Genomic DNA, 22,125 nt, shown 5'->3' with positions numbered 1-22,125 from the left:
ACAGTTCCATCACCCCTTGTGCTGTTCCTTTGCCGTTGTTCCCTCCCCCATCCCTAACCCTTGGTGATCACCAACTGGCTTGTTCTCCATCAGTATAGTTTTGTCTTTTGGAGACTATCATATAAATGGAATCACACATATAAACTTTTGTAGTATTCCATTTTAATTTTTCTGTTGAGCTTTTTGCTATATATCTTTGTACAGATTGTATTTGTGGTTACTAGGGATGACAATATATATACTTAACATTCTGCAGTCTGCTTAGAATCAGTATTTTATCATGTCTATTGGGGGTATAGTAACCATACCACCATAAAGGTCCCTTTACCCTTCCCTCCCGTCAGTATGGTGTATGATACTCATGTTCATTGAAAACCAGATGTTGTAAGTTTTGCTTTCAACTGTCAAATAATTAAAGAACTTAATTGGAGAAGGATCTATTATATTTACCCAAATGTTTATCATTCTGTTGTTCTTCATTTCTGATGTACCAGATTTTCTGCTGGTGTGATTTCCTTTCTGTCTGAAAAATTGCCTTCAGCAGTTTTTTTGTGTGGTGTCTGTAAATTCTCTTAGCACTTCATCTGAGAATACCTTTCTTTCACCTTGATTCCCAAAGGATATTTTTGCTGGATATAAACTTCTGTGTTGACAGTTTCCTTTCAGCATTTTAAAAATGTTCTTATACATTCTTCTGGCCTCCATGATTTCTGGTGAGAAATCCACAGTCTTTCAAATCTTTGTTTTCCTAGAAGTAATATGTCATTTTGGGGGGTGGTTTTCAAGATTTTTTCCTTTGTTTTTAGTGTTCAACGGTTTGGGTTTGATGTGTCCAGACATGGATTTCTCTGTGTTTATCTTTTGGGGGGTTTTCTGAGCTTCTTGAATGTATAAGTTTATGTTTTTTGTCAAACTTAAGAACTTCAGCCATATTTCTTCAAATATTTTTGTGCCCCACACTCTTTTCCTCTCCTTCTGGGACTCTGATGACATGAATGTTTGACCTTTGGCCATTGTCCCGTAGGTCCCTTAGGCTATGGTCATCCCCCTGCCTTTTCTCCTCATTGTTCAGATTTGATCGTTTCTGTTGACCTGTCTTCCAGTTCACTGCCTCTTTCCTCTGTCATCTCCATTCTGCTATTGAGCCCATCCAGTGAGTTTTTCTAATTTTGATTCTTGTAGTTTTCAGTTTTGCAATTCACATTTGGTTCTTCTCTATATTTTCTGCTTTTTTTTTTTTTTTTTTTTTTTTTGCGGTATGCAGGCCTCTCACTGTTGTGGCCTCTCCTGTTGCGGAGCACAGGCTCCGGATGCGCAGGCTCAGCGGCCATGGCTCACGGGCCCAGCCGCTCTGCTTTTTTTAAAAATTTTTTTCTGAAACTTTTGTTTCAAGAGTGTTCACTTTTACTTGTTGGGGCATTTATATTATAGCTGCTTTAAAGTCTTTGTCAGATAATTCCAACAGCTGTGTCATTTCAGCATTGGCATCTGCTGATTGTCTTTTCTGATGCATCTTAAGGTTTTCTGGTACTTCATATCCTGAGTAATTTTGGATTTGATCTTGATTATTATATTATGAGACTCGGGTTCTGGTTTAAGAGGAAAATTTATTATTTACTTGACCGCTGTTTCTCCTTCTGTTTTCCTGGATGTTTATCCCTGTCTCTTATTTTTTTCCTTCCATATTTTGTCCTCTGTAACCTCTTTCTGTGACTTCTGGGAGATTATTCCAGTTTGTTTTCTAACTAAATCTTTTATTTAGATTACAATCTGTTTAACTGCCTTCACTGCGGTTTTTAATTTGACAGGTGTGTTTCTACCTGGAGCACTGTTTCTAGTAACTTAGGTTGGTCCCTCATTGTGGCTCTCTGTTCTGTTGTATTGATTTAGTGTCCTCTTGAATCTTGTTTTAAAAACAGAAACCAGTTTCTCAAGTTTTGTCCTTTTCTGGAAGGAATTGTGTTTTCTAGGGCAAAAGGGGTGAGGGAGGGGGAGCAGATGCTCCCTCTTTATTTACACCTTTTGGCTCTTTGCTCATCTTCACACACACGTCAGTGTCTGTCTGTTGTTAGAAGTTGGGAAGGGTTCTAACTCAGCATAGGCCTCTGTTACACACGTTTCAGCCTGGATGAAGGAAGACTGAAAGGCCGTGGGGTTGATGGTGGGGAGGAAGAAGGAAAGGAGCCTGTGCTTTCTGCGCAGCCTGGCCCACCTGTTCCTGCTTAAAATGGGAGCAGGTATGGCCAAGGGGCTTTCTCCTAGGCCTCTGAAGCTTGAGTGCTCCCAGAGGCTCTGCTTGGGTGCCCTGCCATAGGGTGCCTTGGCCAACGTGTTACTTTTCCTTTGCTGAGTCACAGATTGGTCTATCCTTCTGTTCCTGGTTTCCTAGTGTACAGAAAAGTGTATTATTAGAGGTTATCACCCACCCCATGTTTAGTTTCCATTGTAGGGAATAAAGGGAGTTAAACTAATGCCCTCAAGAAAAGGTCTTTATTCACCGTTTGGTTTTTTTAATGCTTGTCTTCAAATGTCATTAGCAATTAAGTGAAAGGCATAACAACATAATGACTTTGCAAGTGCCAGCATCCATTATGAGTGCAAAAGGCACCAAATTTATCTGAAAATATGCAGCACACTCTCTGCCCTTATATAGATTTTACTGAGACTGTAACTGAGCCTAGAAGAAAATTAAATATATTTGGAGCCAGCTATGTTGGCACTGTGTAATATTTCTCACCGCTTTTTGATGAGAAAATACTTTCTATTGTCCATTTTTTTTCTTTCTGTGTTGGAATGGCACTTGGTATCTCGAATTAACATGTGATAGAAACATAAGTTCCTTCTTGAAACCAAGTGCAAATACTTACCAGGAAGTAAAATACCAGTTGCTCTTTGGAGGCTGTACTTTGAGGGATCTGAAAGAGTCAGCTGGTTATTTCTTAACCTGTATTCTGAAAACTGTGTTTAATGTGCTCGTAACTGACTGTGGTTGGGGGAATTCCCCCCTTAGAAGCTACTAGGCTGCAAGGTGGGAATTCCCCCAGGCTCCCTGCTCTTGGAAATCGCCTTCTGAGGTCATATTGATGAGTGAATTTGATCAAACCAACCAACAGTAGTGGCAGTGCAAACCTTTTAAAAACTGACTTGGCGGTATGTTTCAAAGTCCATGTGGCAGTCAAAATCACGCTTAATTAAGAAAACAATAGAAAAGAAGGAAGATGATAACGGAGGAAAGAATTCATTGACTCATTATATGGAAATATAGAAGAATTCTACATATACCATAATGGGCTATTTTTAATGAATGTTTATTTAATGGCATGAATATTTTGTAACCGTTAGAAATTATAACTGAAGACTGTGTAACAAGATGAAAGCATACAAATGATATGTTAACAGGGCAAAAGGCTTATATATTGCAATTATATAAAAATGCGTATGTGTATGTCAAATCTTAGAAGGGAAGCCATAGGAGTCATTACTGGGGTGTGTGGATAATCTTATACTTTTCCCCCTCTCATTTATAAACTGCTATTAAATGATTTTTATCACCTAAAAATAGAGGGATTTTTGTTTGTTTGTTTTTAAAGCAAACAAACTAGTAATCAGATGAGGTTTACCAACCAAGATGAAAAACTCTGTGTTTGGTCTGAGATTAAAACATTAACCCCTTCAGTGTTGACTGCTGATTTTTGCTTAGCTAATCTTCTACCAATTTTGTATTTACCTCTGTTATGAATATTTACAAATTTAATGAGAACTCTATCCAGAAACCCAGTTAACATATAACAGCTGACATATTGTATTTAGTATCTGACAAGGAATATTTTGCACTTGACTTTCTTATAGTGCTAGAAGCTTATTAAGTCTAAATTTTGTTACATGTTGTGACATTAAAACATATCATGCAATCTCAACTGTAATCATTTGCATGAGAACAATGGACCAAGCAACTCTAGGAAGCATAGCTGTTACTATGGAATATCCTGATAGGACATGAGGAATGGAACTTAAAAATACTGACTTTTATATATGCTACTCTGTCGAAACTCAGTGTGTTCTGTGCTGACTGGACAGAACCTGAAACGATGGATCCAAGTCCTCGCGTCACATTTTAGGATGAATACAGTGCATCAAGATGTCACAAGATCTAGAAATCGCTTCCTCTGACAATCTGTTAATGTTCAGAGCTAAGTGTCTGTAGCTGAGAAGACAAGACTAAGGAGTTATACGAGGAGAATTGTCTTCTGGAAGGAAGAACACTGGAATTGTGTTGTTCTAGAAATAGAAGGTGAAAGTTAAAAGCAGGCAGCTTTTCAGCTCGAAATATAGAAACTTATAATTACAGTCCCCCTCCAGCTCAGCCGTGGAATTGATTTTCTCACGAGCTTCCCTGTTACTGGCACGGGGTTGGGTGGGGGGTTGTTAAGGGGGAGGAGGTACAAGATGATCCCCTGACTTCTTGCAGCTGGAAAATTTTGTTATTCTAAGTCATTTGCTTTGTCTTTCCAACAGGTCTCCCTGCCTGCCTGCCTTCCTTCCTCCCTCCCTTTTTTCTTCCTTTCTGGAAAATCCTAGAAGTATCATGATATTGTAAACGTCAATTTTTTTTTCTAATTTATATACATATGTATTTTTTTCAAACAACTTTTTATTGAAGTATAGTTGATTTACAATGTTGTGTTAGTTTCAAGTGTATAGCAAAGTGATTCAGTTTTTTATATACATATATATATTTTTTTCAGATTCTTTTCCATTGTAGGTTATTACAAGGTATTCAATATAGTTCCCTGTGCCATACAACAGGTCCTTGTTGTTTCTGCTTTACATTTTTAATTGAGGTATAATTTACATACAACAAAGTGTACAGACCTTAGTGTTCAGTTCCATGCATTTTGACAACTGCATACATTTGTGAGAATATTTAGAACATTTCCATCGTCCCAGAAAATTCCCTCTTCTCCCTTTCCAGTCAGTCCCCTCCATCCCCACCCCAGAGGCAACTGCTTTCTGATTTCTATCTAGTAGATTAGGTTTGTCCTCATACTTTATAATGGAATTATTAAGTATGTATTACTTTCTAATTTTCGCCAACAAAATGCTTTTGAGATTTATTTTTTTTATTATTTAGCCAACAAAGTAACAGTTGTTACAGTTATAAGAAGCTCTTTGTTTTTTATTACTGAACAGTACAGTTACCACAGTTTGCTTATCCATTCCCCTATTGATGGATATTAGGTGGTTCCTAGTTTTGGGTTCTCGTGAGTATCGCTGTTGGGTATATTTTTGTACAGGTCTTTTTTTTTTTTTTTTTCCGGTACGTGGGCCTCTCACTGCTGTGGCCTCTCCCGTTGCGGAGCACAGGCTCCGGACATGCAGGCTCAGCGGCCATGGCTCACGGGCCCAGCCGCTCCGCGGCATGTGGGATCTTCCCGGACCAGGGCACGAACCTGTGTCCCCTGCATCGGCAGGCGGACTCTCAAGCACTGTGCCACCAGGAAAGCCCTGTACACGTCTTTTTGAGAAACATGTTTCTATTCCTGTTTGGTAAATTCCTAAGGGTGAAATTTCTGGGTCATAGAGTAGATATATGCTTAGCTGGAGTAGAACAGACAAATACTACTTCATTTAACTTTGTGCCAAATCATCCCCAACAATTAGTATTGTCAGTCTATTTTTTTAAATGTAAATTTATTTATTTACTTATTTATTTACTTATTTATATTTGGCTGCTTTGTGTCTTTGTTGCTATGCATGGGCTTTTTCTAGTTGCGGCGAGCGGGGGCTACTGATTGCAGTGCACGGTGGTTAAGAATCCGCCTGCCAATGCATCCAGGAAGATCCCACATGCTGCAGAGCAACTAAGCCTGTGCACCACAACTACTGAGTCCGTGTGCAACTACTGAGACCCATGAACCTAGAGCCTGTGGTCTGCAACAAGAGAAGCCACCACAATGAGAAGCCCATGCACTGCAACAAAGAGTAGCCCCTGCTTGCTGCAACTAGAGAAAGCCCGTGCATAGCAGTGAAGACCCAATACAGCAGGGAAAAAAAAAAAAGATTTCCATCTTGGGCAAGCAAAAATGAATGGTGGTGCCATTAACTGAGGCAACGAAGATAGGGGAGTCCAGTTTGAGGGAAGATGAAGAGTTTAGTTTTAGAGACCTTGAGAGTCAGATATTTGTAGGAATTTCAAGGTAGAGTTAAGTAGTAAGCAGTTGGCTATTTGAGTCAAGGATCTTTGGAGCGCTATGTAGAGCAGAAAAAAGTTTTTTAATTTTAAAATATTTAAATTAAAATTTTAATATTTTAAATATTAAAAATATTTAAAATTAAATTATTGAATTTAAATTTTAGATTTAAAACTGAAATAGAGTAGAAATATACAGAATTCTGGGGATCACCATCATTTAAGAGGAAGAGGAGACTAGACAGAGCTTACAGATAAGTGAAAGGGAAACTGGGAGAGTATGTCATTGACAAGGAAATAGTTATGAATGGATCGTTAAATAATAGTGAAATATTTTCTAGGCAGGTGTTGTACAGATAATATTGGGCAAATTTGGCTTAGATCCACTTTTCTAAGAAGCAGCAAATTATTCAATGCTTTGAAATTATTCAATGCTTTTATCTTTTACACTCCATTCACGGCCTTTATCTTGTAGTATTTATCTTGTTGTATATTAAGCACTCTCCTAGGGATGGGAGATACAGAGATGAATAAAAGTTAGTGTCTGTCATACTCTTTCTGTAAAAGAAAGACATGCAAACAGATAATTCAGTACAAAAAAAAGGGTCTCTAAGTAAAAAGATTGTAGGAAGTGCTGTAGGAGCTGGAAGAAAGACCTCCCAACTCTTCTGTGCCTTTCATATGCTACTCTTTTTGCATGAGTCGCACTATTCTTGCTTCTTCACCCACATACATGGCCATGAAAACTGAGCTCAAACAACTTTCTGAAAGCTTTCTTTGACTTCCTTGTGGGTTTTATTTCATTCTTTAAGAAAAATGGTAACGTATTGGACAACATATCTCTAAAGCAATCACTAAAAAGGGAGAGAGGGAAGGAGGGAGGAAAAAGAACCAAAATTAAAAAAAAATAGTATATAGAGTTCATTATAAGAAATTCAGATAAAACAGATAATACAAGGAAGATCACCCAGGATCACACCACCTAGAAATAGTCATTATTAACATTAGGTTAACATTGGATATATCTTTACAGGTTCGTATGTATAAAAGGAGGGATAGAAATAATTTTACATAAGTAGGATCATATTATATATGCTATTTTAATATTAAGTGCTTTATTTCACTATTAAAAGATAAACTTCAGGGGCTTCCCTGGTGGCACAGTGGTTGAGAGTCCGCCTGCCGATGCGGGGGACACGGGTTCTTGCCCCGGTCCGGGAGGATCCCACATGCCGCGGAGCGGCTGGGCCCGTGAGCCATGGCTGCTGAGCCTGCGTGTCCGGAGCCTGTGCTCCTCAACGGGAGAGGCCACAGCAGTGAGAGGCCCGGGTACTGCAAAAAAAAAAAAAAAAAAAAAAGATAAACTTCACATGAAGAGTTCTCTCCAAGAGGTAGTAGTTGCTAAAAGATCCATTTAAGGTTAACAAAATAATAACATAAAACATTGAAGCTTTGGTGATTTTTACAAAGCTGTAAATCTCTATGTTTTACTTTCCAACAGCTTGATATGACTCTGCTGTGAGTGATGAAGAAATTAACATCTTAGCTGTTGCTTACCTTTCTTGCCACCGCCCCCCAAGTGCTTCCTGATTTTCACTTATAATTCCATTGTCACTGTTTATTATGTTTGTCTACTTTTCTGTAACCTAATCTATATATTTATTTGTTCTCAGCTCAGTATTTAAAAGGATTCAGTTCTCACCATCATCTCTTATGTCATGGCCTCTGGCTTCTCCAGCCCAGAGTTCTGTATTTTTATTCACCTCTTGGTTGGCTAGATTTCATCATCAAGTAGTTTTCTTAAGAAAGATCCCAGTGGTCCCTGAAGTCCTCTATACCGTATGTCTGTCGTCTTTATACTCCAGTGACAACTTGGCTGGGCATAAATTTGTTGGGTCATGCTTTCTTTCCCCTGAACTTTTGACATTTCTCCTCTGTCTCCTGGAATTGTGTTGAACTCATTTTTTTCTTTACTACTCCTTCTCTCCCGACCCCACCTCCAACCTTTAATGAATCAGAATTGCAGTTTTCAGAGAATATACGTGAGTTCTTTAAAATCTTCTCACTCACTTCAGTTAAGAGAATTATTACTAGGAAGGACCACCACAGCTATGAGACTCTGATGTGAGCCAAGGTATTTTTGGAGTATTAACCATGCATCTTTGTTTTCCTTTATAGAGATAATTGATGACCTTGCCAACCTGGTGGAGAATACCGATGAGAAACTTCGCACCGAAACCAGGCGTGTGAATCTGGTGGACAGGAAGTCCACGTCTTGTGGTAAGAGATTGCTGTAGCTACAGCTCTGCCTCTCTAATCATTTGCGGATAAGCTTCCCAGGTTGGTCTAATTTTACCGCAGGGATTTGGTTGCTCTTCTAGTACAGGCAGTTTCAAGTGATGAAGCATTGAAATTGCTAGAAGATCCCTAAATCTTGTTAAAATGAAATGAGTTGTTATGAGGGCAGGGGAAGTATAATGCATTGTTAACTTTTTTTTTAATTTAAAGTAAGAAACCTTCCTGTATGCTTACCGAGAATAATAGTTTGGGAAATTCTAATACATCATGCAGACTGGTGGTGGCAGATCTCATGGGTTTTAAAGGCGATCTTGCTTGTTTTGTGCCTGTTTTAGTTGCTTCATTGTTGAAGCTTGAGCCATAGAGCAGTTAAGAGCACAGATTCTACAGTTCAAATGAGTTTATATCCTGTTATTTAGTGAAGTTATCATTTCTTAATACCTTGTACGTAAAATGAGGAAACACAGGCCAAAATAAGAATCACTGGGAATGACTCTTAAAGTGCTGATTCCCTGGCCCTCCCGTCGAGATTCTGGTTGAGTAGGGCTAGGTTGGGGTTCAAGAGTGTTCATCATTTAACAAGCGCACCAGGCAATCCCGATGTGGGTCCTTGCTCTTCGGCAGAAGTTCTGATGCACGTGTTTGTGGGGTTTCAATGATCTATTGCTTGTGCACAGTGCCTTGCCCACAGGTAAGTGACAGTGAATGGTGGCGACACTAGCAGTAATCACAGTCATTGTTATTTGATGCTTCATCTCACAAAGATAACTAAGTTTATAAGGCTAATAACTTTGTTATAAATAGAAGTGCAGTAGCACTAAAAAAAACTAATGATCTGAGCACAGGCTTTGCCTGACTTTTAGCCCTTTCAATACGAAAAATACACTGGACCCCTCCCATCTATCCAGTTTTAGAACAAGGATCTCTGTGCGAGGGTCATCTGGGATGCACAGCTTGAGAAGTGTTACCTTCCTTGCCTGTGTGTGTGGTTAAACAGAAATCTAGAACAACAGGGTGATGGAGGACTGGGCAAAATGGACTCTGGAATCTCAGAGGAAGTGGAACTTGGAGGCGCCCACCTGCTGCCCTTTTATCACCTGTCTGCTCCCCGTAACCTGGCAGTTCTCATCCACCAGATACCAAGCCACTCTGTGCTTCTGCGCCTGTAGGCATGTGCTTCTTTCTACTTCCTGCGCAAAGTAAAGCCTCCTTGATTGTGCTTTACCAGCCTTCTCCTAATTTCTAGCCATAGGGGATGTTCTTTGCACCAGATCCTGAAACTTTGGCGACAGAGATAGATGGGTTCACTCCCACCTCCATCTGTTATTATCTTCGATTCTTATATAAACTTAATCTTTCTGAACTTTAGTTTCCTCGGCTGTAAAAAAAAAAAAAAAATGACCTGGTTATCAAAATGAAATTGTATAAAATATGTAAAGTGTCCACTCGCCAGCGTCCCTGAATTTCCATATTTTATTCAGAGAGGCGATAAAGCATGATAGTGAAGAACATGGGCCCCAGAGCCTGGGCTCAAATCCCAGCTCTACCATTCACTGGCTGTGTGACCTTGGGAAAACCCACTCCCCTTTGCCTCGATTTCGCCATCTCTGAAATGGGAATAATAATGGTACATACCTTAGAGGGTTGTTGCAAGGAATAAATGAGTTAATGTAGGTAAAGATATAGATGATATAGAGGTAGGTAGGTGAGTAGATAGATAGGGATATACAGCACTTACAATAGTTGTTGGCACATAATAAGCAGTGAGCAAGTATTAGCCATTATCTTTATATGTTGAAAGTAGGAAGAATCTTCCAGTTAAGAGACAACTTTCCTGAGGTCTTTTTTTTTTTTTTTGCTGTACGCGGGCCTCTCACTGTTGTGGCCTCTCCTGTTGCGGAGCACAGGCTCCGGACGCGCAGGCCCAGCGGCCATGGCTCACGGGCCCAGCCGCTCCGTGGCATGTGGGATCTTCCCGGACCGGGGCACGAACCCGTGTCCCCTGCATCGGCAGGCGGACTCCCAACCACTGCGCCACCAGGGAAGCCCTCCTGAGGTCTTTTTCGTGCACTAAGCAATCATGCACTAAGCGAGTAAGATTTTGTATTTGAAACATAGAGGCCCTCACCACATGCCATTTATGACGTCATAATGGAGAATATTGCTTCTACTGTTGCCAATTTTTTATTTTGTAGTTTTACCTGGTGTTGCTCCTTATAGCCATAAATGTCCATAAAATCTTCTGAGCTGAGCTGTTTAATTTTTTTTTGAAAACAGGAGAAATTTAGAGATGCCCAGAATTACTAAAATGCATGTTTTTTGAACATGTATTGGTATCTTAAAATGTGTTAAGTGTGAATTGATCTCATGCCCCCTTTATATTTACTTATAAGTGTATATATTATCTGTATTAGAATTACATGTAGCAATTCAGAAGGGGGAGGTACAACAGTACAACAGATGCTGAAAGAAGAAATTTCTCCAATTTTTTTCAATGGAAATACTTTAGAGAGAATTCTTTCTCTCATCCCTTCAATTTTTCCCCTAATATTTATTTAGCAGTTCTGTCAATAGTATAGCAACACCACATAACTATCCTTATATCATTTGTGGTGCCTGATAACTTTACAGAAAAATGTTTTGCATTTGTATTTGTTCAAGGGAACTTTGCAATTATGTACATGTTTGTCGACAAACACTGCTAGTTTTGCATATTGATGGAGGTTCAGCATGTGGCTCCAAAGGTCTAAGGAGGTTAGACTTGTATTCATGACCCCCAGCAATTAACTTCTAAGTCTTCCCCTGATCAGTATTAAGCCTTGGAACACAGGGTATATTGTGCAATTTACTGATTAGGTCTAGCAGCCCTTAGCAACATTAGCCTGACCTTTTAAAAAAAAAAAAGTTTTTATTTTGGTATAGTATACCTAACATAAACTTTACCATTGTAACTCTTTTTAAGCATGCAGTTCAGTGGTGTTAAATACATTTACATTGTTGTGCATTTACCACCACCATCCATGTATCTCCAGAACTTTTTCATCTTCCCAAACTGCAAGTCTGCATCCATTAAACACTAACTCCCCATTCCTCGCCCAGCAGCCCCTGGCAGCCACCACTCTGCTTCCTGTCTCTACAAATATGACTACTCTAGGTACCTCATATAAGTGGAACCATACAGTATTTGTCCTTTTGTATCTGGCTTATTTCACTTAGTGTAATGTCTTCAATATTCCTCTTTGTTGTACCACGTGTCAGGAATTTCCTTCCTTTTTTAGGCTGAATAATATTCCACTGTTATGTTTATGCCACATTTTGTTTATCCATTTATCTGTCAGTGGATTCTTGGGTTGTTTCCACCTTTTGGCTATTGTGAATAATGCTGCTGTGAACATGGGTGTACAATATCAGTTCCAGTCCCTGCTTTTTTGTGTACATACCCAGAAAAGGAATTGCTGAATCAAATTGTAATTCAGTTTTAAATTTCGTGGGGTAACTACAATACTGACCTGACCTTTTGTTTTGCTTTCAGCCTTTAAACTCTTAGGTACTTTCTAGTAGTTTCTTTTTTTTAATCTAATAAAGCCCACTTGCAGGCAGGAGTCAGGGGCTTCTGCAGCCTGAGAGGGGTAGGCAAGTGGAGTTGGAAGGTAAGGCCCACCCTAGTTGGGAAGTGTAATAGGAGACCCTTTTCCCATTAAAGTGGGGCCCCAAAGAGCTATACCCTTGGGATAAAAGTGAACCAGAAATAAATTGCCCTTGGGGATTGTGGAGAAGGCAGCCTTGGCACTGAACAGATGAGAAGAAGAAAAAGAAAGGAAAAACTATCGTTCCTGACAAGTTGTGGTCACAGAAAGGCTCTCCTGTGCATTTTGTATCCTGGGTAGCTGTATGTACCTGTTGTAGCTCAAGGTGCCTGGCAGAAATAATGAAATACCTCTGTGGAGGAGAGCATGTTTATCCTTGGTCTCTAGGAATCAACCAAAAATAAAAATTTCAAGGCAATGACCAGCACACACTCAAAGGTAACGTAGCATATTGGGAAACCACACAACATGAGCAAGGATCAGCAACAGACCACAGAAACCAATCTGCATAGACTTGCAGTGTTAGAATTATCAGATGTAGATTATAAAATCAATTATGATTATATTTAAAGAAGGACATGACAAGTTTGGAAGTATCTTCAGAGAATAGGAACTATAAAGAACAACATAGAAAATTTGAAATGGGATCAAACAGAATTTCTAGAAATAAAAGGTAACTGAAACTCAAGTCTCAGTGGACATATTTGGGGCCAGCAGGAGAGAAACTCAACCAGAGGACATATAAGAAAAAAATAAACCGTATTCCCTTTCCATAAATGCTAACATTTACGAAAGGATGTCCAAACGCCATGGAAGTTAAATTACGGCCTGGGGGCAAAGGCTTGGTCCAAGAGCCTCATGACATAGTAAAGAGTTAATCACTTGCTCTTCCCTAGTGCAAGGCCAGGTTGATCACTGATATGTAAACACAGACACATAGTACATGATACTACAAGCCAGGGTATGTTTTAACTATTTGGGGGGTGGGAATTAAGCAACTCCCTCAGGGTAACTCAGTTACTGTTACTGTTAACTCCATGACTGTTTAACTAAGAGAATGTAAGTGAGCTGAGAATAGCAGCAGCACATCATCATTTTACTTAAGGGAGTGCAAAAATAGGCTGTGAACCGTGAAATGGTCTTTTGTTTTCCTTCCGCCACCATATCGTCCTCGCCCATCTGATATATCAGTCATAGATGCTTTCCCAGTGAGGAAATTTCTCGTTAAAAGGACAGACCCAATTGCAAGGGGGCCACACAGAACGGCCCGATGATGAATTTGTTTGTTCAGTTGTTAACAAAGGATTCAAGCACCTCTTTGTGAACCTTTCACTCGGAAGCCTGGGCTTTAAAATTTTTTTTACTGGGATCTTTGGGTGGTTTTTCCTCCCTTTTCTTCTCCTGCCCCCACCCCAATAATAGCATCAAGTAGAAAACAGTATTGTCTCTCTCCAGCTTTTAAACACAAACTAGACTGATATTTTCCATTGGCACCTATATGTACTTTCAGATGTTATTTGTGTTAAGGACATCCACATAAAAGCAGGATCTTTGTAATTGCAGTTTAAATATTCATTGTGCCTCGTCCTCATTAGAATTCAAAATAGAGCCTCGTCTGAGTCTGAGGGACGCAGCCGATTGTGAAAGGCCAGACTAAGGGTTCTGAATGACTCGGGTTGAGGGACAGTGCTGCTTCTCAGTATATTGACTATTACATAATGTTGTCCAAGCACAGTTACTGTGATTTTAGCAGCGTCTCATTGATGTTGTTAGAAATCAGCCCAACTGACATTGCATTGACACGATCTCTATCTGGAACCATTGGATTTGCCTTCCACTCCTTGGAATGGGGTCATCTTAAGGAGGTGGAAGAGTTCAGTGGTTGAGAAAGGACAGTACCGCATGGGCGTGGAGCCAGGCAAAGGGGGGTCACAATCTGGGCTCAGCCACTTACAACCTGGGTGACTTGGAGAGCCGCCTGCCCTCTCTATGGCTCAAAATGAGGGTACCATGGCTATTCTGCAGACTGCATGAGAACAGTCTGGGTGGTATCGTGACTGTGCTAGTGAGTCCTCGGTAAATGCCAGCCGACGTTAAAATGTGGCTTTAAATTGGTCGTCGAGAGCCACCTTAATAAGTAAGACTCAGAGGCTCTTACCTCTCTTTGAAGCCAGCTTAGAAAGGTCTTTAAGGAGAATAGTGATGGTTTGAGTAAGTTATGCAGAAATATTATGGAGCTAGGAGGTTTGCATTCTCATTTAATCAGAAATGGAGTTGATTTTTTTTTTCCAAATAAACCGAAATTTATAATCTTGTGGCTGAAGCCATTACCAGTCATGAAGTTAGTCAAAGCCACCTCTAGTGCATATGCGGGATGGTGGTGAGGCTGCCTTCCTTTTGTATTGCACAAAACTCACTTTTTCTTATGTTAGCTGTTTTGAACTGAACACAAAATAGGTAAGAAACTGAATTCCAAGTTGTCTAGCTTATTTAACTGACCTTAGAGACAACTTAATCTCTCAAGGAATTGTTTTCAAAACCTTACCACAAACACAAACAATTAATCTGGAGCAAGAGAATAACTCTGCGAGTTCTTTTATTTATCTTACTGTTTATCAAGAATATTCTTAGCTATTGTTTCCTTCCTTCTTACCCTTCTTCGTTGAGATAAGCTAGTTTTTTTTTTTTTTTTTTTTTGCGGTACGCGGGCCTCTCACTGTTGTGGCCTCTCCCGTTGCGGGGCACAGGCTCCGGATGTGCAGGCTCAGTGGCCATGACTCACGGGCCCAGCCGCTCCGTGGCATCTGGGATCTTCCCGGACTGGGGCACGAACCTGTGTCCCCTGCATTGGCAGGCGGACTCCCAACCACTGCGCCACCAGGGAAGCCCGCTCCCTTATTCTTTACATACGTGTGTGCCTGACTCTGTACCCCCGTGTCACCTTTCATTCGGTCTCTGGAGAAACGCCCAGTCCTTCACTAATGTGTATCTGCCTCCAGAGCCCTCTGATCCTTAACCTCACTGCTGCCTTTCCCATTCATTCATTCACTCTTTTCTCCCTCCATGCCAACACAATTACTGGGCTTGGATTTTAGAAGCAGGTCTCCCAAGAATTTTATGCTCTATGGTTTCACGACCTGGTATCTATTATCTCTGTAATGGAGAAAAGTCATTTCTCTAAAATTACAACAGATATGTCTTGGGAGGGAAACAGTTTTAAATCAACTGAAAAGAGCATGTTTACAAAATAAGGGAGCCCTAAAGAGAGGGACTCATCTTATTTATCTTGGTAATACTGGTAGCCAGGTAGATGTTAGCTGCATTCAGACACCAAATTCACACGATGGGAGCAACGGCTTATATAAATATGATCAACGGTACAATCACGCACATTTACTCTGTGTGCCAGGCACTGGGCTCAGTACTGGAGCTGAAAGGTACCTGGGGCACACAGTTCCTGCCCTCGGGGAACTTGGAGTGTAGGAGGTGGGGGACACACTGTAAATCACTAATGACTGCAGTAGCGCAGGCAGAAAAGGCTCTCAATCAGCCTAGGGGCCCAGAGGTTTCCAGGAGGACACAACACAGGAGCAGACGTCTGAAGGATGAGTAGGAGAAGCTTCTTCTGGGTCCGGTCAAGTGACAAACCAAAATAAGCAGGGTGTGTACACTGTGATGCCATTTAAAGGAGAAAGGGATGGAGAGAGGGAAACAGGGAAAGACAGAAGGATCCACATAGGTGCTGTGTAGACGTGTTGATTAGAGCGTGACAACAGGTGTGGCGGTGCAGGTGACATCGGTTACTTCAGAGATGTGTACGGGGGCCAGGCTTGGAGCTGGGTGACGCGAGCTTGTTGATGTTTTCTTTACAAAGCTTCAGAAGTTTTTTTTGTTTTTGTTTTTGTTTTTTTTGCGGCACGCGGGCCTCTCACTGTTGTGGTCTCTCCCATTGCGGAGCACAGGTTCCAGACGCGCAGGCTCAGCGGCCATGGCTTCATGGGCCCAGCCGCTCCGCGGCATGTGGGATCTTCCCAGACCGGGGCACGAACCCGTGTTCCCTGCATCGGCAGGTGGACTGTCAACCACTGCGCCACCAGGGAAGCCCTAGAAGTTTTTATGATAAGCCTGTATTACTTTGTAATTTAAGAATTAATTAAAATTTTAAGGAAAATATACTTTTACTATTAATATTTTGGTACTTTTTTTTTTTTTTTTTTTTTTATAAATTTTATTTTTGGCTGCGTTGGGTCTTCATTGCGGCGCGCGGACTTCTCACTGCAGTGGCTTCTCTTATGGCGGAGCACGGCGCGCGGGCTTCAGTAGTTGTGGCGCACGGGCTTAGTCGCTCCGCAGCATGTGGGATCCGCCCGGGCCAGGGCTTGAACCCGTGTCCCCTGCATTGGCAGGCGGACTCCCAACCACTGTGCCACCAGGGAAGCCCAATTTTGGTACTTTTTAAATAAACTTTAAAAAAATTTTATTTTTGGCTGCATTGGGTCTTCGTTGCTGCGCATGGGCTTTCTCTAGTTGCAGCGAGTGGGGCCTTCTCTTGTTGCAGAGCATGGGTTCTAGGCGTGCAGGCTTCAGTAGCTGTGGTGCACAGGATTAGTTGCTCTGCAGCATGTGAGATCTTCCCAGACCAGGACTTGAACCTGTGTCCCCTGCATTGGCAGGCGGATTCTTAACCACTGCGCCACCAGGGAAGTCCCTTAATATTTTGGTACTTCTAGTCATTTTTTCTATACATAGTATTTTGACGAGATTATGATAATCCTGTATTTTTAACCATTCTTTTTAATGTTTTATTATGTATTTTTTAAACTTTTAAGTTGAAGAACAGTTGATTTACAATGTTTCAGGTGTACAGCAAAGTGATTCATATATAGATAAATACACATATGCATATATATTCTTTTTCAGACTCTTTTCAATTATAGCTAATGTCTTATTATAAACCTATTTTTCTTTTAATACCGTTAGTACCATCCCATCAGATAGATGTACCATCATTTACTTAAATACTCTTGTTTGGGGGCTTTTAGATGATTTCCACAATTTTCTGTAAAAGTAATGCTGTATTAGATGCATAAAGCTTTTTTCTGTATTTAGGACTTTTGGGTATTGGTTAGGATGCTTCCAGGGTCAGAATCAGAGACCAGCTCTGGCCGTCTTATATCAACGGTCTCCTTCGTATATCAGCAGGCTCCTGAGTGGAAGATTGTTTGAGGCCCAGAGCAGTGACAGGGAGCTGGAGGGCCGGGGGCAGAGCTGCCGTCCCTGGGCAGGGAGAGCAAGCTCGGGATGCCACCGCCAGAGCTGCCGAGTGACGCCGCTGCCTCTGACCGTCTCTCCCTCTCTGGGTCAGTGGAAGAGTGCCGAGCTGGCCAGGCCTGGCTGCCAAGGCTGGGCAGAGGAAGAATCTGGCTGTGTTAGACTTCACATGATGGGCATTCCCTCAGAATGGAAATGGGGGTTGGAGCTGGACATCCAGGGAAAAAACAAAACAAAGCACATTATCTATTACAGATGTATTTCTCAAGTAGACTCATTTAGACCCAAGGTGGGAGCAGCGTTAAGCTTTTTTCAGTGTACAGGCGTACATCATTTCATTGCGCTTTTCTCTTATTGTACGTCACAGATGATGTGGGTGTTCTTTTGGTTTGTTTGTTTTTTTACAAAGTGAAGGCTCATGGCAACCCTGCGTTGTCAGATGATGGTTAGCATTGTTTTTAAATAGAGTGTTTTTTTAATTAAGTTATGTACATTGTTTTTGTAGACATAATGCTATTGCACCCTTAATAGATTACAGTATAGGGTAAACATAACTCATATGCGCTGGGAAACCACAAATTTGCGTGACTCACTTTATTGTGATATTCCCTAGAGCAGCTATTCAGGCAGGATGGGACCAGCTCATGGAGAGCCAAGGGGCTAATCCTGTCCCCCTTTGTCTTTCTTTTTTTCCTTTTCCATCTTCTATGGAAGACATGCTCAGGGCTCAGTCCTTTGCTCTTTTTGGGTGAGGGGGGCGCGGGGTAGTTCTTCCTTGACCTACTCTGTCGACTCTTGGATGGTTTCGTGGGCACCTCACAGCTCTGCATCTCAGACCCCAACTTCACCTGAATCGCAAGGTCTGTGTCTTCTTCCACTACCACTCAGTTTCTCTTGACTGCCCCCAACGTGCTCTCAGTTTGTGAGTGCTCTTCATAGGCTCCTTATCTTTGGCCCCACATAAGCTCCCTCTTCCCATTGCTTCCCATTTCTTCAGGCTAAAAACTTCCTTCATCCCCTCAGACACTTTCGGAAGCCAGACAGGAAACCTTCATGAATGAAGCGGGCCCCTGTGGTTCTCTCCAGTGGCAAACGAGAGAGGAAAGAGCAGAGCTTTGCTGAGTGGGAATGCAACGCCAGATCATCTCTGTGTTTATTTTTTTATGGGAAGCCTGAAATCTGGATCTTTTAAGTGAAATCTCCCAATATTTCAGTGTTGACAATAAATAAACCTTGTTAAAAATTCCATGTGGGCCAAATAAAACATGTGGTGATGTCCTACACTTTGGGGCCTCTCTTTCACCTCTCTCTGGTCAGTCCCTAGGCCTGTTTGAGAATAACTCTGCAGTAAATCTCTCTCTTCCCCGTTCATCACTTTGTGTTCTCACCACTCTGTCTCAGGCTCTTGTCACGCTTATGTAGCCATTAAAAATAATAATGAAGAATGGGCCTCCCTGGTGGCGCAGTGGTTGGGAGTCCGCCTGCCGATGCAGGGGATACGGGTTCGTGCCCCGGTCTGGGAGGATCCCATATGCCGCGGAGCGGCTGGGCCCGTGAGCCATGGCCGCTGGGCCTGCGCATCCGGAGCCTGTGCTCCGCAACGGGAGAGGCCACAAGAGTGAGAGGCCCGCATACCGCGAAAAGAAAAAAAAAAAATAAAAATAAAAAATAATAATAATGAAGAAGTCTGCTTATTGGGTGCAGAAAAATGTGCGTGATTGTAACGTTGATCATATTTATATAAGCCGTTGCTCCCATCTTGTCAATTTGTTGTCTGAATGCAGCTAACGTCTATCTGGCTACCAGTATTACCAAGATAAATAAGATGAGTCCCTCTCTTTAGGGCTCCCTTATTTTGTAAACATGCTCTTTTCAGTTGATTTAAAACTGTTTCCCTCCCAAGACATATCTGCTATAGATTTTAGAGAAATGACTTTTCTCCATTACAGAGATAATAGATACCAGGTCATGAAACCATAGAGCATAAAATTCTTAGAAGACTTGCTTCTAAAATCCAAGCAAGTACTGGGGCGCTCCGATGAATATATTGGAATTGCTCGATATTCATTTTAGGAGCTGAAATGTACAACTCGCAGACCTGCCCTTCTCTTGGCACTTCTGAATACCCCCCTCCTGGACCCTGTGGGTGCTCGTGGTATTTGTATAATGCAGGTGTGACATGTTTGCGGTCAGATGTCTTTTGTATGTGACCACATCACTGTCGTCTGCTTTGGTGTTGAGTTCCTACCGTGGAAAAGCCTGGCTTTCTGCTAACAGCATTTATCTGGGGAGTGAGAATAGGAGCAGGGCGTTCAAATATTGATGCTTCGGCTTAATCCAGGCAAAATGAAGCCTTTGAGAGAAGCACCAAATTGGAAAAGCTTTATTTAATGGAAAGTGATTGATAAGGGCTGACAGCCCCAGAACTGTCACCATGACCGCCTCTGAGGCCACCACACTTTTTCTAATCCGTTACGAGACAGTGACTTTTGCTATCATCAAGGGGTCAGAAATGATCCCAAAGTAGAATCATTTTTTGATTATTGTTTTTGCTCGGTGTGGTTTGGAAAGATAAGGTGTGATTTCCAAGAGCAGCTTCTGTTGTTACGGAGTAATAATTACGCTGAGCAGGCTTGGCCGATACCACTCCCCCGTACGTGTTCCTGCGTGTTTTCTGGTAATATTGGTTCGCCACTGAATTCATCTGCTTTCAACCAGCTGTGTGGGACCAGCAAGTATCGGCTAGGTTTAGAAGGCCCGTCAGTGGGCTTGGGACAGAGCATGCTTTGCTTACTCAAAGTATGCTTCACCTCTGTTGTGTGTCTACTGCTTAAGCAAGTGAGAACCCCAATGCGTACTCAAGGTATTTTGCCACCCCAGCCTGATTTTTCAGGAGTTCACCATTATACTCCAGTGCTTCTCACTCATACATTGATTTGATTGTATTTGTAAATTGAAATGAAATGAAGAATTGCGTTCTAGTTGTGACCGAAATTACCCAAATTGGGAAGTTGCTTGATACCTTTTTTACATGTGAAATCAATGGCTTGGTAATGTTGACCATAAACTCATTGGAGTCCAATTAGTTTATGGTCAACATTACAAGGGTTTATAATTGGACTGTAATCCAATTATAATTGGACATCCTCAAAAGAAGTTGGGCATTTTCCTTTTAGCTAATAAATTCATCCACATCTTCATGAGGTCATATGGAAAGGCAGGGGGGAAAAAGTTAATGGCTTAGACTAGATGGTCTTTGAGGTTCCATCCAACTCTCTTATCCTCTTTTCATACCCCTTTGAAGAGAATTAGACACTTCCTTCTACCCTGCACACGCACGCACACACACACACCCCAAATATGAGTCAGGGGTCTAGGCCAGAACTTTGTTGATCTCATTTCATACAGGGTGGTTGGCACCAGGTTAGATGCTTGCAGAGTTAAATCCTATCTGAACAGGGACCTTGACCTTCAATGTTATGTATTCCTGTTTGATTGAAAAAAATTTCTAGCAGACATGTGTTAGAACAAAAACAAGGAAGATAGAGAAAATTTTTAATGGAAGATATAGAGAATGTTTGTTGGGTTTTAGTATGTGTTTCTTTAGGAAAATAAAGAAATGCGGTTATTGAGCATAACTCCTGGGTTCTTTGTTCATAAGTAGTTGGTAGAGATGCCTCGCACTTTTCTCTCAAGTTGGTGTTATAGCTCTAGGGCTATTTTTAGTTAATTAGTTAATTACTTTTTTAAGTGAGCTGTATTTTTTGGAAAACATCCCTACAATTTAAATTTTGGGTACAGGTTTTCATGCCTCTCGCCCATCAAAAATTGTAACTATAAAATGGAGTAAATGGACACGTAGCTGGTTTTAGGGTTATTTAAAGTCACAATGGTTCACAAGTGGATTATTTTCTCTGTGTATTATCAAAATGGAAATTCAGATATCAGCTGGCCTTTCTGAGCTTCTAGTGCTTGCTACTCTGTTGAAGAGGCGCCCTAGCCCAGGCCAGTTACTGGTGTGTGCTCAGAGGATGAGATCGTTTTACTTCAACATCAGCTGTGATGCCCATGTGCACGCTTCTGAAAAACAATAACCACTGGTAAATAAAGTTGAATAGAAACAAGCAAAATTAAAGGAGTTGTCATACCTTGGGAAATCGTAATAATTAATACTTGGCTGCAGCCATTTCTCAGTGTGCAAAGCATCTCTGTCAGCCCCATCTGCCGATCTGTCCACGGGTAAGTCCCTCCCCGTACTTCTCACCTTACAGCACACTTCACAGTGGCACCAGTGTGAAAAGCTGCTCAATTGCAGGCAGTGCTTCCATCCCAGAGCCCTGACATTTTTTAAAGAAGTTGACTCTGGACCTTGTTGCATTCATGAAAGTTTTTATCAGCCCTAGGGATCCATTCATTGGCTCCAAGAGAACCTCATCAGCCACATGGTTTTTATTTTTCGGCTCACCTTTTCTATCTGTCTCAGAGCCAAGCAGTCATGACACGTTTGAGTCATCGAACCAGCATTAAATTCCTGAGAAAAATTGATTTGGGACTCATCTGAAATCACTGTTGGGTTTTCTCTGTCCAAGAGTGTGAACACTGAGATCAATTTCTCCGGATTAGCAGCAAAATGATCTCTGTATTGGACTTGGGCATCAGTGGTCCGTGACACGGACCTCTGCGCATGCCCAGTACCGAAGGCTCTCCTGCATCTCCCGTTGTGCTGCTCCGAGCCGACTGCAGCCAGCAGGATGCACTTCGGTGGCTTCGGGAGGGCAC

General features: G+C 41.5%; 1 protein-coding gene across 3 annotated transcripts in view; it reads left to right on the top strand.

Moving 5' to 3' along the window:
• STX8 (syntaxin 8) overlaps positions 1 to 22,125 on the top strand; it is a 250,742-nt gene that overhangs the window by 142,456 nt on the left and 86,161 nt on the right. For all 3 annotated transcript variants that reach the window (XM_081219278.1, XM_081219280.1, XM_081219279.1), the window contains one exon: positions 8,369 to 8,470. In XM_081219278.1, the coding sequence (XP_081075404.1) occupies positions 8,369 to 8,470 (102 nt within the window). The remainder of the gene's footprint in view (positions 1 to 8,368; positions 8,471 to 22,125) is intronic.

Source organism: Mesoplodon bidens (assembly GCF_964165515.1).
Source record: "Mesoplodon bidens genome assembly, chromosome: 19".
Classification (NCBI taxonomy): domain Eukaryota; kingdom Metazoa; phylum Chordata; class Mammalia; order Artiodactyla; family Ziphiidae; genus Mesoplodon; species Mesoplodon bidens.
Note: the sequence above shows the minus strand (reverse complement) of the source record. Positions and strands in the feature narration are given on the sequence as shown.